This window comes from Botryllus schlosseri, chromosome 7 (assembly GCF_051294905.1).
Source record: "Botryllus schlosseri isolate E-star chromosome 7, Bs_hap1, whole genome shotgun sequence".
Lineage (NCBI taxonomy): Eukaryota > Metazoa > Chordata > Ascidiacea > Stolidobranchia > Styelidae > Botryllus > Botryllus schlosseri.
This window is the reverse complement of record NC_137242.1, coordinates 155,747-172,251: the sequence shown is the minus strand read 5'-3', so window position 1 is coordinate 172,251 and position 16,505 is coordinate 155,747. Positions and strand designations below refer to the sequence as shown.

The window sequence follows — 16,505 nt, the reverse complement described above, 5'->3', positions numbered from 1 at the left end:
AGGAAGAGTTCAACAAATTTCAACTCTCAAATGCTACGAAGATGAATGACCTGACCACATACGCTGGGCTTCAAGATTTTAATTAAAATTGATTCTAAAGGATGGAACGGGGCTTCGATGAAACTATGAACTGATTAACATTCTATTTGTGAAGCACACACTGTGATTATGTTACAACGGTAGACCATTCTTGAATCTTGAGTTGATGAAAGTCATTCGTTGACTGAATTACTTTTCAATTGAAAACGCCACAAAGTTGCGATAGCGTTAAAAACGACTTGGAGTAGTCCATCGGGAGGCATCTACCTCGACCCAGAACATGCGATCAAGAGGCATACACTCTGAATAAAAAGTAACACAAGATAACAGGACAAGGAAGTGGCCCAGCATTTAATTTGTGCTAGACGTATGATGATGGAGTCGGCGAATTTTTTCTGGGCAGTGGCCGCAATGGTCCATAAAATTGGCAATTTCTAGCTTCCCCGTATCTCGCATCACCGATTCTTCTGATTCGCGATTTGTTGGTCGCAAGCTTATTCTAGCACTGGCATTCATGCGGAGAACCTGCCGTTCAAGTTTTTGCAGTAGCGAACCTATATTTTCATTGGCAGCACCGCATTCTTGTGTTTCTGAGAGAATTCAATTCATCGTTAATAATTTCAATACACCACAAGACTGCGATACAATGAAAGATTGTCTTCGAAATCAAACACCCACTTGGGCTAGTCCAGGGGTGGCCAACCTTTTCGGCCAAGGGGCCACATTTCATTGACGAACTATCCCGCGGGCCACTAGCCGCGCGAGGCGCGAAAATTTCATAGGTTAATATTGCTACTTGAGTATATTGCGAGTCTGCGGTATATTGCTGGGCTCAGCTTGCAAGAACTGGACTATTCGACGCCTGGACATATCGATATCGCAAGCTTTGGCCAACATATAAGTCAATCATTTTATGCCTATGTTTCGGTCTTTCTGCGAGCGCAAAAGCAAGGTCGCATGTTGGTGATATTTTCTCTCGTAATTGCGATCATAATTATAGACTTAATATGGTACATTAGGCGTTCTTCCATTTTCAGGAGGGGGTAGCAATCAGAGGTGGTCAAAGTAGTCAAGAAAGCTACTCAAGTAGAAGTAGAAGTAGCGACGAAAAAATCTACTCAAGTACAAGTAGAAGCACTTTTTCAACAAGGCACCGAAAACTACTTGAAGTAGAAGTAGAATTGACTGACTTTAAATCTACTCAAGTAAGTAAGTAGTTTTGAAAACAGTCTTAATTCGTTCGCATGGACTGTCAAAAGTTGCAAATTGAGTTATGCCGAAGGTGCGAAGAGCTTTATTTGTATTTACGAATCCCAGGAGGTATCAATTTCCGACAGAAAAGCATTCTTTTGTATCATGGGAAGCCAATTATAGTATTGATATGAAAATGCGATACAACCCATTGTTTACTAGAGGACGCCGTTTTAGAGAATATCATGGCATGGCGCCCTGTCCCATATTCTAAGGCCCCAACTTTAGGCGAAGAGCAATACGTAGAAGTTGTATCGGACACGGTTTCATCACTTTGCACGATTAGTATACGTTAATAAAAATATTGTGGATCGTAAAAGTTATGTTTGGTGTAGCATTATTTTCGGAAAATAGAGGCTTTACTACATTTGCTTTATGCTTCCACATGTATGTTCTGCGGACAAAAGAACTGAAAGTAATTATAACTCAAAGATGATACTCGCAATTGAAAGTGAAATACAAATAACACTTCTAAATAAGCGGAAAATACATTTCATGTCTTTATTCGTCCATAAAGCTTCGAAGGTGATCTGCTAAAACAGGTGTAACGTTCCAAAGGACTGGATTTTCCAGTTTAGCAAGGCACGTAATGGGCTGCTAGATTACGATATGATAGGTAATTGCTAGATTGCAAAAGGGTACAGACATGGGGTAATCGCGATTAGTAGGCTAATCGTAATCGATTACGACGATTACATCATTTTCAAGTAATCGTAATCGCAATCGATTACATTCGAAAAAAATCCAAAGTAATCGTTATCGTAATCGACTACTTCACATATCTAATCGATTTCTTCGTGAAAGAACGATTACTTTTTATTTGTACAATGAATATGGCATTACCAAACATTCGTTAACAAGGAAGTGATATTATACCGGGTTATTGATAGCGCAAACGGTTGATTCTCAAACGCCACTGCTCATTATTACGTCAGAAGTATTAGCTTTGCCTGTCCTTGCGTAAGAAGTATCCACACGTAGTAAATATATATTCGATGTACATTGTGGTGTGATTGTTAGAACAGTGTAAGCCATGCTGTATATCTAGTTATCAATACACTCGAGACGCCACAACCTCGCAGCAAGATAATAATCACCACTCTGCCTAGTTTCAAATAAAAACTTATGTATTGATGTTTGGTTATGCTTAGTTAAACGCACTTTGACCGTTGCTGCTTGGCGAGCAGTAGCCCAATCTATGTAGTATAAGTATGTATTGTACGGACACCGGACAAAGATCTGAAATTTTGTACTCGTCAAATAAACCATTACGATGGTTAAAATCAACAGCTGCTGATATATATCATAACCGAGCCGTTATTTGCCATTTCTCGTAACGGCGGCTTGCAGTATCTGTGTTAAGTGGAAGGTAGAATTTTAAGTTCGCACTCTATCTTATTCTCATATGACTCTACCTGAAACGGGCGCCAATCGTTATTTCCCAATTCTTCACTCGACATTTATACCTGTCGCCATATAGCCATCCGCTCATACAACACGTTAGCGTGGGCTGTAGGTACAATCAGGACCAAAACAGCAATTCGTCCCCCACTTCAAACGTTGGTATTGGTAGGGTTGTAACCAAATCACAATGTTCCGAGTCACAAGTCAATCGCACTTTTATAGTTTTGACTCGAGTCAATTCGAGTCATTTTCAATTCACCCCCGAGTCAAGTTCGAGTCCAAGTCAGCTAGTATAGGGTGGAGTCCGAGTCATAGTGTTTGACTCGAGTACGAGTCCAAGTCGTTATGTTCACAGATCAGTTTTCAGATCAATCCGGTTCGACCCACTTTTTTCAACTCTGCTCGAGTGATATAGAATGGCTCGTATTCATAATATAGTAATTGTCATCAGTTTTCACAGTTTACGGCCCTATTTCCAAGTATCAGGACTGATAGACGAAATACAAATAATGTGGTAACTTTACTATTCTTCGAAGTTACATGGAATGTCTGTCTTGGCCGCGTTCTAGTCTCAAGTCATATGACTTGGTTCCGAGTCATGCAAAATGACTCGAGTAGAAGTCGAGTCAATACAAAAATTGACTCGAGTCGAGTCAATTAACGCATTTGAAAAAATGACTCGAGTCAAGTCTAGTCACCAAAAAAATCGCCACTCGAGTCGAGTCATGACTCGAGTCATTACAACCCTGGGTATTGGGGCCCCATAGGGTACTGGTCAGTTTTCAAGTTGATGACTGAATTTCGTCAATAATATTGGTAATTGCATTATATTGCTTTTCGTTCAGATTTACCGGTAGAGCTGGGGGCACGTAATTCATAATTATAGCATCTGGTATGTTGTTATAAGTATACTTTATTGTATGTTGTTAATTCGTGACCTTTCGTCTTTTATATATTCAAAAGATACTGTAGTCGCTCAAACGTAGCAGACTAAAAGAAAAACTTTCGTGAGACGCACACACAAATTGTCATGTCTCCATTCCTCTGTGAGTGCCCCGGGTGGCATTTGCATTGTAGGGGCTCAGATTGGAAGGACCGGACTATTCGTCACGCCCGCAGAGCGCGGCTACTGACAATGGCCACATACGCAAAGTTATGGCCAAGGTCATTCTTTGGTAGCACACTTTGTGGAGTTGCATGTTGGCCGAAATTGCATACGTCTTTTGGTGAGTCGTGGCGGGGTAATGACCGCCACCGAAATGCCTATTCCTATAAATTATGCATGCTTTTTTTCTTGAGGGGGAGAAGTATGCATTTCAAAATCGAGCTATTCAGAGACATTAAATCCCGAAGCTCGAAGAAAATTTCCAAGTTAATAAACTCTCTTGAAAATACTCTATAATAATTTATGTTGATACACGAGATACTCTTGAGTCCTCTTAGAGCTCGCTCCTGGTCCTATTGGGGAGTTTTGGGTGTGGCAGCTACAGACCTGGCCAGAATGCAAATCGTTGGGTGCGACGAATAGTCCTGTATAGAGTTAAGCAATGGGTGCATTATGACGTAACAAGCAAATAACGTATGATTTATAAGGAAAGTTGTTATCTCAGTAGACCTTTTCATCGCAAGCCTTATATTGTCTTCCAATATCTCTTCTGAAATTAGTTCTAAGAAGCAAAACAAATGTAATCGTGAGTAATCGTGATTACTTTAGAAATGTAATCGTAATCGTAATCGACTACTTCCTGATTTTGCTGTAATCGTAATCGTAATCGCGGGATTCACAAGTAATCGTAATCGCAATCGATTACATTCGTGAAGTAATCACCCCATGTCTGAAAGGGTATAGTGTCAAACGGAATGTGGTGGGCCATATTTACTGTGATGAAATATTTGATAAGCGCGACAATGCGGTGTGAGCGGAACCAAGCAATCCGGTACTCAAATCATATTCACTGATACTTTCGTGAAAACATATTTATCTCTCCATAACTACTGTGCGCGAAGCGAAACAAAAATTCTTGGCTTTACTTGACTTTTAAGGAAAACTACTTGAGTACTTCCAAAAAGTAGAAGTACTTCGTTACTGACCACCTCTGGTAGCAATATTAAAAGCAAGAAATCGAGTGACAACATATTGCGTGGAGCGTGAAAATCAATTTACTTTAGATAAATATACCGCAGAATATTCTGCTTCATTGTAATGTACGAAGGTCTACCAAAATTTGACTGGCCCATGGATCTGTCATGCGTCGTCACATCCAAAAGGTTGCAACCTGACTAATCAAATTTTTGGTTGCAAGTTCACAATCTGGGCAATCCATTTTTGGTAATATTACTAATTTCTAAAATTACCACGCGGGCCACTCAAAACCTTCTCGCGGGCCACGGGTTGGCCGGCCCTGGGCGAGCCGATGTAAAAATGAGGCATGCACATTGCACACCGAATGAAAGTAAAAGAAGACAATGTAAAAGGACGGGTGACAGAAAGAGGTGTAATGTATAGGAAGGCGAGATCGATATGTTAGGTCGTGTTCCGGAAAACTTGAGGGCTGACTGTTATTGATTTAGTAGAGATGGTTTGTATTTCGACTTGAATGTCGACAATGGATATGCTCGACGACTGTCGGATAGCCGGCGAGATGCTGCTCCACACTGCAGGTCCGGCATATAATATTTGATAGAGCGATGATCTTTCACGTTGACTAGGGTTACCATACGTCCTCTTTTAAGAGGATTTGTCGTCCTTTTTGACTTTTTCGAAAGTATCCTCGGAGGACGCCCTTTCGTCCTCTTTTTTGAGATTTGTACTTTTTTTTGAAAATTTAGGTCAGATTTAGATCAAATTGCGAGTGATATGCCGTAAATAAGCCCAGAAGTGACGCTCCGGCGGGTATTTCGGAGTGAAAAATGGTGATCTTAGCTCTGGGCAGAAGATGACCTTTTTTTTCCGGTTTTGCAAGTCTCAAATTTCTGAAAAAGTGTCCTCTTTTTAGATTTCCAAAATATGGTAAGCCTAACGTTGACTATATGGTAGTTGGACGACGTGGACGCGCGTGTGTTGTAATTACACACTTTTAATACCGAGGTAAAGCAGTCATTTAAATTTTCGGAGCAGTGACCGTAGTCGAACTGATTATAAAAAAGTGGTAATTTCTAGTTTACGCATAACTTTTATGTTTAGAATAGAATCATCAACAATAAACGCAACCTATTTCTGTGATAATTGTGATAATAATCATGGTTCTTGTTTGGCATATCATAAAATGATTTTTACATGCACCCAGACTTCGTAATACATAATAATATTATATGCAACAACGAAATAGACGACGCACACCAAGCGGCAACTCAGTGGTAGGCGTCAAAAGTCACGGTCCATCGCATAAGAATGACTCGTCACAGTTTTCCGGCTTGCTGTCAAACTGAAATAGTGTTTTTGTGCTCAGGTTAAGACTGAAATCAACGATCTTACAATGGGAATGTTCGACAGCATACCAACCCACATGGATTACCAAGGCCAGAAGCGGTCAGAGCAAATCTTTCAGGTATTCGCAGTCACGTTCGGAGTGATCGGCTTCATTGTGGGCTATGTCTTTCAACAATTGAGTTACACGATGTATGTTTTGGGCGCCGGGTGCTTGCTGGGCTGTTTGATAACCATTCCTCCTTGGCCGATGTATCGCCGGAATCCTGTGAACTGGCAAAAACCAAATTCAGAGGATGCTAGTGCTCAAGAAACCAAAACCTCCGGGACAAAATCTGGCAAAAAGAAGCAGAAATGATCCGAGTTCGATGTTGGAAGATGTATGATGCAGTCTGGCACCGGATCGGCGGGTTCCTTTCTTTTTTACTTGATTGAATAGTGATGTGTGTGACGGAACTAAATTTGATGGAGTGTGCAATGGAGATTATTTATAAACTCGCACTGCTTATTAGAAGTATTTAAGTGAATTATTGCTGTCAGTGTCATGTATGGGTGTAAAATGTAATGGTGGGTTTTGGTGATGTTGCAATACAACTAACTGCTCGAACTAAGGATACGATAAAACATGTTTCATTCAAAGCCTGTAAGTGTAAATATTTGAATGTAAAAGTAAATGAAGACTTTTAGAAGTACAGAACTTCGATATACAATTGGATGATACATTCATATTGTAATAAACTCGAATATGGCAATACGATTGTTGATATACGCTGTTCTTTGCAATTCTCTACTATTTGCTGACAATTACCCCTGACAAGTGTCAGCCGAAAATATTCGGGTATATTTCAATATCAATATATAATTCAATTCTGAATGTAATTGTACAATCTTGGATCCTAACACCCAAAACGAACCACCCAATTTTATGACACCCATACTCTTGCGCTATTGTGCAAACAAGCATTCAAAAAAGATCAACGCAATATCTTGTCATCATGAAAACTGTACGAACTTAGATGCATGCAATGTTCGAAAGTGGAGATAGGATTTTTTATGCCAACATTTTGAGTACTCGGGTCGAGGAAGAAGTCTGGAGTTGAATGTATATGGACTTGTGAACCATGTTGAGTCTGTGTTTTATGATGTAACCGTATTGTGTGCAGCATAGGCAAGAAGTAAGGCAAACTGCAGACCCCTGCTATTATGATTGAAATCTGCAATACACAACATATGTAGTCGTGTGTCTGATGCTCACCGATTCAATATGATCCACATGATCATCAAACAATGCGCATTCGATTACGAGTATCGAGTACAATGTCTCGACCAGGGGTTCGTAAGCTCTTTATAGCCGTGGCCCACTGCTCAAATTTCTACTCAAAGTATAGAAAGATGTATGTTACTGTGTTGTGACAATAGAAAATCATGATATGGGAGGGATATGACTCGTTGGATATTTCTGTTGTGTTGGTTTCTAGTTATTGTTTGAACTACTGCTCCAAATACGGTAACCACTGTGTTGTTGCCCATTATGCTTAGGCTTTTCGTGACTACGGGTAATTGCTTATGGTTAGGGTTCTCAGTCAGATCATGAAATGGAGCAATGAAAATCAATGTGATGTGTGTCAGTTCATTAGAATAGGATATGAATAGGACGTTTATATTGTCATTCAATATATTATCAGCAATTTTATCATTTCAACACACCATAAGACTGCGATACAATGAAAAGATAGGAAGATGCTGAAACGACTTGTGGTGGTCTTCGAAATCAGACACCCACCTGGCCTAGACGATGCAAAAAAGGAGGCTTGCACAATGCATACTGGATGATGCATTTTGCGGCATATACACTGGCTCATGATAGACATACATATGGTCCGTACATTTGCATACACGTCATGAGTATTCTAACAAGTATATGGCTCCGCATATCCAATAAATTTTTTTTATTTATTTGACAGGAAAAAAAAAACAAATTGTTGAGTTGTCTTCAAAAACGATGCAAAACAAATTTGACTCAATTCCAACTAGTAGAAGCGGATTTATTTGAATTTTTCATTGATAATTCTCGGATTATCCTTGATCGGTGGATAATCCTAGAATTATCATCATCATCATTGGTTTATCAGCAATTTTATAATCAAGGAAGCGGAGTTATTGCCGTCGAAAAATTTTGATTTGAATAAAATAGTATTTACGCTGAGCACAATTTTAATAAATAAACAAAGAATCGGTCACCGTAAATACTATTTTATACAAATCAAAATTTTTCGACGGCAATAACTTCGCTTCCACTGGTTGGAATTGAACCAAATTTGGTGAGCATCGTTTGTATAGACAGCCTAACACTTTCATGGAGTGAACAGAAAATTTTCAAATTTTTTTATTATTTATTTTTATAAAATAAATAGAAACTTTCTTCTCCTGTAGCAAAGCGGGAACTGGCTGGAATTGAACCAGATTTTGTGTGTAGGCTTAAATTAGGTAACCTAACAATTTTATCATGTAGCCAGTACGATTTGAGAAAAAAAGTCATTTTTAAGAGCCCTAATATACAATGATTCGAGTACTCGAATCTGAATCGAGTATTAATTTTGATGATTCGAGTCGAGTAGTAAAATAGGATTTTTTTGAGTACTGAAATTGTACGCTTCTTGCCACTGAAAGTTAAGTTATCAATGAGAATTGTCGTTTTCGATACTAAATTTCACTATTGAAGCCTTGAAACCTTGATTGGCGGTATCGAAGCATACAGAACATATAGTACAAGCTACGAAGATTACTGGACGTGGCACAATTCCGAAGTCATGATTATCCCACAACATTGTCACAAAGTGGAATGAAATCGGTATGGTCGAAAAAATATCAAAGTATCATCTATGTGACGGTTAACAGGCAGTATATTCTTTGTAGTGGCATAAACGGTAAGTATTTGAACTTTGGCGTATTACATTCTGTTATGACGTAATAATGGGTGATACTCGATTACTCGACTCGAAGCCTATATGTGATTCAGAGTCGAATCACTCAGGTTCTCGATTTTGCCCAGCCCTAGCTGCGATACCTCCAATCAAGGTTTCAACAGTGGATAGGACATTTAGGCGTCCTCGGAGGACATTTTCAAAAACCTGAAAAAAGAGGACAAATCCTTCTAAAGGAGGACGTATGGTAACATAACCGCCTATGATAAAGGTGAATATGGCACTATCCGGATTCAGTGATAAGCAATGTTCCCTCTAAGCTGCGCACGTGCGCAGTGCTGACTCGGTCTGCGCACAGAAAATCTAATCTGCGCACAAAAAATCCAAAGTGATGACCTTTTTTTAGTCGTTACGCACTGTTGTCCAAGGGACCGCGCAGTGATTTGGTGAGTGCGCGCAGACTCGTGAAAATCTAGAGGGAACATTGATGATAAGCCCGTGATACTTCACCGACATTTTTCGTCACCCGAACTGTTCTGATTCTCAATCATGCATGAGCGACCGGTCCAGCTCGAATACCCAATTTTGATGAAGAAACATAAATCAATAATCTCTGAAATTGCACGATGGATATGCTGATTTGATTCCAGGATATAGGCTATTCCAATTAGAAATTCCTCACGGGATAACCAATCCATTTTGTGAAGATTCCGAGCATGAAATGACTGAGGAGCTGATTACATTTGTGTCTAGAACAATTTTGAGTTCAACCCAAAGTTACGTATCTCGAATCAATCGTTCTGGATAGTGGATACACAATTAAGTCAAATGGAAATACTCTCACTGGAGTCGGGTTGACTCGTTCGTCGTTGCCCTTCCCCGCTCATATTTGATAGAAAGTCTTTTCAGCGCCCTGACAAAGTTTCTGACTCACAGCTGAAACCGACTTTGGCAGTACGAGAAGTGGACACTGGAGATTTTAGAATTAAATTGTTCTTATTAAAACTCAAATCCAATATGACGAGGATGATGAAAATGATACACCAGCTTCATCCGTCTTATTATTAGCTTTATTAAATGCAGAACAACTTCCGTTTTATGATTTATTAGGCGTGGTGGGGGGGGGTGTCGGGGGCGCAGGCACTTTATTCGTGGTTCAGGGGGGCGGTAGCTCAAAAAAGTTTGGGAAACACTGGTCTAGGCTTTCAGAATGAGCACTGAGCTATATGAATAAGATTAGGAGAAGTGGAATGCCCTGTTACGTGTCCAGTCCATTCACGGTACTCGTTACTAGACACTTGGTGGCAACTGACAACAACAACAACAATATTCCAGACTCCAGATTCGTGCATGGCTGCATGCTAAAGATTGCTAACCGGTGAGTTTGGTGTACGGAGACGAGAAGCCCAGAAAAAATCTGACAAAGAACCCATTCATGGTAAAGAATCAAAAAGTGTAAAGAAACAGATCATGAACATAATCAATGTTACTGCTTTATTAGGCTACTCAAATAAAATAATAACCAGTGTAGTATGTCAGTGTCAGGCGCGGTATGGTGGATGTTGGTCGTTATAAAATCCTATCTGTTCATTGAAAATTGTCTTGTGTGTTGAGATGATGAAAACATTAGCGTCTGCTACATTGTTTCATTATACGCTTATACCAGACCTAGAATATCCCAAGTAAATGCTTTCCAAAGAAGGCACCATAAAATCATATGAGATTTGTCATGCAAAGGTATTATAATTGTTGTCAATAATAAAGACGATACATCTTCGCTATTGCTTGCCTTACAACACAGCGACAACCCTATATGCTATCATACATCCGCTTATTATTTTCAGCATAGAACCTAAAGGCTGAAAATGATCACCATCCATGATCATGCGACCAAAACTTTGGAGAAATTGAATGATCAGCGTCTTTCAGCTACGTTCACAGACGTCACCGTGACTGCAGGAGGTAAAAATCCAGCTCATAAAGAGAAAACCCTAAATATAACAGTGATATTTCGCAGACCGTAGTTTTTTCCTGCACAAGTCGTTGTTGGCAGCTCACAGTGCCCTGTTCTCTTCTGTGCTGCGGAATATTAATGGGTACCAGGTGATATCGATAGATTTCTCAATCGTATGCGATAGTGAACATATTTTTTTTCACAGTCGATGCCGAGTATAAATCTAGATGGAATCGATCCCACGTACTTCGCATCCATCATAGAGTTCATCTACACTTCAAAGCTCGGAGTCACAAAAAGTAACGTTGACCAATTACAATTGACAGCCCAGCTTCTTCAAGTACAAGATGTCATTGACTACTGCACGAAAGTCAAAAAAAGCCAAACCCAACTTGGTATTTTGCATCTCCATAAAATATTGTAATGAGCTGTGAGAAAGTTTTTGCTCAGCTGAAATGCGTGCAGTCAAGTCGGTTGAATGCCACGTCGACACAAAACCCGATACTTCAAATGTGGAAATTCCGGAGAATTCTCAGCAATCAACATCGACCGCAAAGGTATGTTTACATTGAGGCATACTTAGATAATTCTACTTGCTCTACTGCTTTTCCTGAAAATCTACAGAATGAAATCTTATTTGATATGAACGGAACCTGATTTTTTTCATATTACTTTCCAATTCGAAATTTAATTCAATTTCCAAGTTTTTGCGAATTCAGTAATTCTAATTCAATCCAGTTTGAAAAACTGTCTTGCAAGAATTCTAATCTATTTTGGAAAAGATGAACATTTTCTAGTTGTTCAGCTCTGCATTGAATCCATTCAAATCCACTTGATCTCATTGATTCACTTTTCCAGATGATGATTGAAGTCTACCAAGATGAAACGGACAGGTGAACACGAAACAAATTTTTATTGACACCTCCTGAAACAGTTAATTCCCCCACTTAACTATGCTATCATATTTTACCTCCTTCTAGACAGGAACCACTTCATGCTTCAGAGAAGGTATATTCGTTGATACATAATGCGATTTTTGAACTTGTAAATATGCAGTCGTATTTCAGAATGCCAGAAAACGCGGTCGTAAACCTCAGTCTCGAATACGGTGCGAATACTGCAATAAGTCCTTCACAAGGTATGTGAAGAGTGATGTTATCTCCAGATTTGTACAAACTACAAATCTAGTTGACAGTCAACTAACTACTGCTTTTTGAGTAGTTCTACTTCTAGTTGTGCATTCTGAAAAGTGAGTTCCCAATAGTTCTAGTTTTAAATTATGGAAAGTGAGTAGTTATAGTTTCAGATATTGAAAAGTTAGCAGTTCTAGTTCTAGTTGCGAGTTTTGAAAAGTGAGTTCCCATTAGCTCTAGTTTTAAATTATAGAAAGTGAGTACTGAGTAGTTATAGTTTCAGATATTGAAAAGTTAGCAGTTCTAGTTCTAGTTGCGAGTTTCGAAAAGAGTAGTTCTAATCCTAGTTCTTTTGACGAATTTTTAAAATCCAGTAGTTTGTACAAGTTGGTTATCTCGCATTGTTAAAGATGTCCACAAATTGAACAGGCCAAAGTATGAAGCACACATGCGTCAACACACTGGAGAGAAACTGTTTGAATGCAACGTCTGCAGTCGAAAGTTTGTGAGTCCATACAATCTTAAAATACACGAGAGAGTTCATACAGGTAATGTTCCTGGTTTTCTATGTAAAGATTCCATTATCATTGCCCATACTCCAGGGGAAAGACCTTACGCTTGTAAGTTGTGTGGAAAGACATTTGCGGACCCGTCAACCTCGCGAAAACATCTTCTGTGGCACGCCGGAGTGCGCAACCATCAATGCGATATTTGTAGCAAATTATTTGTCACAAAAACACAACTCAGGTCAGTTATGATTCCATTGCTTGGCAGGCGTCAGGATTGTAATGTCTTGAGTCGCTGTCGAGTCATTTTCTTACATATGGTGCATTGGTCAGGTTTGTAACCAAGTCACTAGGTTCCGAGTAACAAGTCAATTTGACTTTTTCAATTTACCCTCGAGCGGGTCAAGTCAATTATCTTCTGTGAAACTCTTGGGTGCTATTGAAGTCCTCCCATTCCGAATATAATCACTATTCTCACTGTGAACATGTTTATTTAAACAGATAGAAGACAGTTTCTGGGCCTGTTTTTTAATTATTATTCGTGGTATACGAAACTTGAATAATTCATATAGAATGTATCGAGTAGAGCCCGACCGATTATCGGCTCGCCGATAATATCGAGTCGATATTACGCTTGGAGAGAAATATCGGTATCGGCCATTGAAGTTAAAAATACATCGGTCATTTTCGTGACGTCACAACATGGTGGCAGGGAGTCAGAGAAGTCGATAGAAGACGTGAGGACGGTAAATTATAAAAATAAATGGCTAAGCTGCATATAGTGCATACTGCATACCGGGCAGTAGGCGTGCCTATCTGAAAAATATTATAGATAACTAACCACCGTTATGCCCCCACTGACTTCGTGGGAATCCCCCTGGAGTAATCGATCACCAAAGACAGAGAGCAGCTGTTGTCTGCAGAAGATTTCAATCAGTAAGAGAAATGGGAACTTCTTCAATCATGCTGGACTGACCCTCGTGATGATAGAGAAAAGCATGGCGTCGAAACATTTCTCTGAAGATAGTGCCATTGGTTCGGTACCAACAGAGCTAATTATACCAGTAATGTATGAAGTCGTCTGACTGAGGCCTGCGGGGCCACCATGATAGGAAATATGCGAGCATAGAGGGCAAGAAAATCAAGCAAACGTGGAGTTGTTTTGCACACTCTCTTCAGCTATTTGTTAATGATGTGCTGAAGGCTCCAGGTGCACTGCCAGAAGATTATCAATATTAATATCAATATTTGGTGAAACCATTGAAGGAAAGATCCCCTGCAAGGGAGCGGTGGAACCGAAATGAAGAAAGATTTCCAATTCTTGCTGTGCCACTAACTATGGTACCAAGTGAAAGACTGCTCTCTATGTTTAGTACTAAACACATCATTTATGGAAGACCACAGAAGTTCACTCCTTGGAGAGAAAGGGCCGAGAAATTGTGCTTCGTGAACTGTAATCTGCAACTGCTGGATTGGTGCTTTTGATATATTTTTATAGCCCCTAGATCATTTATTTCATGTTCAAGCATATCAATGGCTGTAAAGTTGTTGAAATAAATGCTCTGAGGTGTTACATATGGGCCTTGAGCTAGATTCCATATCTTTTGAATATCGGCTGAATATATCGGGGTTATCGGTGGAGGTACTGGATATCGGTCTTATCGGTATCGGCTCAGAAATCCAATATCGGTCGGGCTCTAGTATCGAGTCATGCGCATTGACTCAAGTCAAGTCTTTTTCCATTTCCTTCTAAACTGTAGCATCTCGTACTCTGACAGGGAGCATCAACGCTCGCATACAAAAGAGAAACCTTATTCGTGCCCAAACTGCGGCAAATCGTACCGGTATCGGTGCGACTTGAAGAGACATCTGAGGGAGCATAGTGGTCAGTATGGGCAATATATTGGCAACTGAACTTATGTATAGTATCTTGAAGGTACACAGCTTCAGTATACAATTGACTACCATCTTAATTTTCAATGTCGGCCATATATTATTCAATTGTAAACTATGAACGTCGGGTCACTCACACTGCCCTCTGACAATTATGTCTTGCGGCGTATTGAAAGGCAGCCTGGTCAATGTTAAGTTTGTGGACTATGTGGCTTTGATATGCTTACATATCAGAGATGAAGAACTTGTTCGGTTGATTTTTTGAGTGGCAATGTACAAAATAGTTAGCGTCTTATTTGTTTTAGGTGACTTGTTCGGTCCGTGTGAAAAATGCTGCAAGTGCTTCAATCACAGAAGCAATTTCTTGGCTCACTTGAAGAAGCACAAGGATGATCAGCAGGTCTTGTCTGCTTATTTACTCTCCGAGCCTTATGACATTGCTTCAAGTCATAGTTGAAAATGAATGGGACCTGTTCCTGTTCTGCCTAATATCTGCCTACTCCTACAAAATCAAGCTTGAAACGCATTCCGGTAAATCTACTCAAACAGGGTGACCTGCATTGAATTTATGCAATGCATGCAGTGATTTCGCCAATGACGTGCCATTCAGCACAGTTTTACCCAATGAAAAAATACATGGTACACACTGGGATCGTTTAACAATCAAATTTTACTGGCTATTCGATAAAATTGTTAGGTTGCCTAAAAAACCTACACACCAAATTTGGCTCCGTTCCAACCTGCGGAAGTGAAGTTATTGGAGTCGAACATAAATTTTTTTGTAATTTCAGGGTTCCTCCAAAGAACGTGTAACGGATGTCACTATATCTCAAGATGTAGGCACGCCGGAACAGTTGTGTTGAAGGAATCTGTAGAAGACCAATGAATGCTTTCTCACTTTCAATCAGTGATATTGTATTTATTCTCTTAAGCCAGTGGTTCTCAAACTTTTTAGACACCCCCCCTTTACGATAGTGAAAAATTTCGCGCTCCCGCTTATCATCATATCACAAAATGAAACCAGAATGCTAGCAATCCCAAAGGATAGTTTGGTGCATGGAAGGTTATGACCGTTGATGAGAGAATTCTCAAATATGTCTACACAGGGTAATAACTATGGATTGTTGGTAAATCGCATAGAGCGAGAATAAAATTTTCAGTTGATCGCAGCTTCGTGCCCCCCAGTTTGAGAACCACTGCTCTAAGAGAAACATTGTGTACCTGTGTTGTTTTTGTTACCGTAACAGACCTGAGCTACGGTCCATTTCAACGTTTTGCGAAAATCAAGCGACAAGTATGCATTCAATACCCAAGATATTGCACAGGACAGCTTGATACTAGAGAATTGAGGGGATAGGTCTGCCTGGATGAAGGTTGTTGACCTTTCGAAAGCCACCCGACATCGCAATCACCGCATTCATGGAATCTGATGAACCCAAAAACTTTTGCCTAGTCACATTATTGCACCACATTACACATGTTAACTACATGACTATATAGGGGAGCGTTGGAAGATGAGAAAATATTCAGCTTTTTCAAATGAGTTAAAAATTATGATGATATATAGCTAAATATAATTTTTAATTGGATTTGAATAATAGCTACACCGTTTTTTTCTAAATTAGACAAGAATTATATAGCTACAATTTTTTCCAAATCATCGAATTATAGCTAGTTTTTTTTGCAAATTACATTAGAATTACCGAATCTGCAAAAACCCATGATACATTTCTGCTGTAGCAGTTTCAAAAAATCCAGAAATGACATCTCACAAAACTGATACGAGTTCGATAACAGATATTCCAACCTAATTAGACACACAAAACACCAATCAAGCGATGCATTAAAACTGAGATATATGGCACTACCGTATAAGATTTTGCACCAAGTCAGTTGCGTTTACATATCTACCATACCATACTCGCAAAGGACTGATCGACAAGATATCTTTTAGCTATTGGCTTCTTGAAAGCG

At 39.5% G+C, this 16,505-nt stretch overlaps 1 protein-coding gene across 3 annotated transcripts; it reads left to right on the top strand.

The window, feature by feature from the left end:
• Window positions 1-10,217: 10,217 nt before the first annotated feature.
• Window positions 10,218-15,837, top strand: LOC145442495 (uncharacterized). 3 transcript variants are annotated; one of them, XM_080320425.1, is made up of 13 exons: window positions 10,218-10,500; window positions 10,890-11,007; window positions 11,063-11,148; window positions 11,205-11,394; window positions 11,450-11,556; window positions 11,858-11,892; window positions 11,980-12,007; window positions 12,067-12,137; window positions 12,562-12,680; window positions 12,735-12,879; window positions 14,417-14,523; window positions 14,837-14,931; window positions 15,323-15,837. In XM_080320425.1, exons 2-13 carry the CDS (start codon window positions 10,911-10,913, stop codon window positions 15,392-15,394), a joined length of 1,152 nt encoding a protein of 383 aa, XP_080176551.1. In that variant the 5' UTR covers window positions 10,218-10,500; window positions 10,890-10,910; the 3' UTR covers window positions 15,395-15,837. The 3 variants fall into 3 exon arrangements, with proteins under 3 accessions (XP_080176551.1, XP_080176550.1, XP_080176549.1); XM_080320424.1 differs by having other exon boundaries at window positions 10,219-10,423; XM_080320423.1 differs by having other exon boundaries at window positions 10,219-10,483.
• Window positions 15,838-16,505: the final 668 nt, after the last annotated feature.

Excerpts from the sequence above, each read along its gene's own strand:
- LOC145442495 (XM_080320425.1), top strand. The coding sequence starts at position 10,911 with ATGATCACCATCCATGATCATGCGACCAAAACTTTGGAGAAATTGAAT. Across the intron at positions 11,395-11,449 it reads AAAAAGCCAAACCCAACTTG|CTGAAATGCGTGCAGTCAAG; the intron begins GTATTTTGCATC and ends GTTTTTGCTCAG. Across the intron at positions 12,008-12,066 it reads CACTTCATGCTTCAGAGAAG|AATGCCAGAAAACGCGGTCG; the intron begins GTATATTCGTTG and ends GTCGTATTTCAG.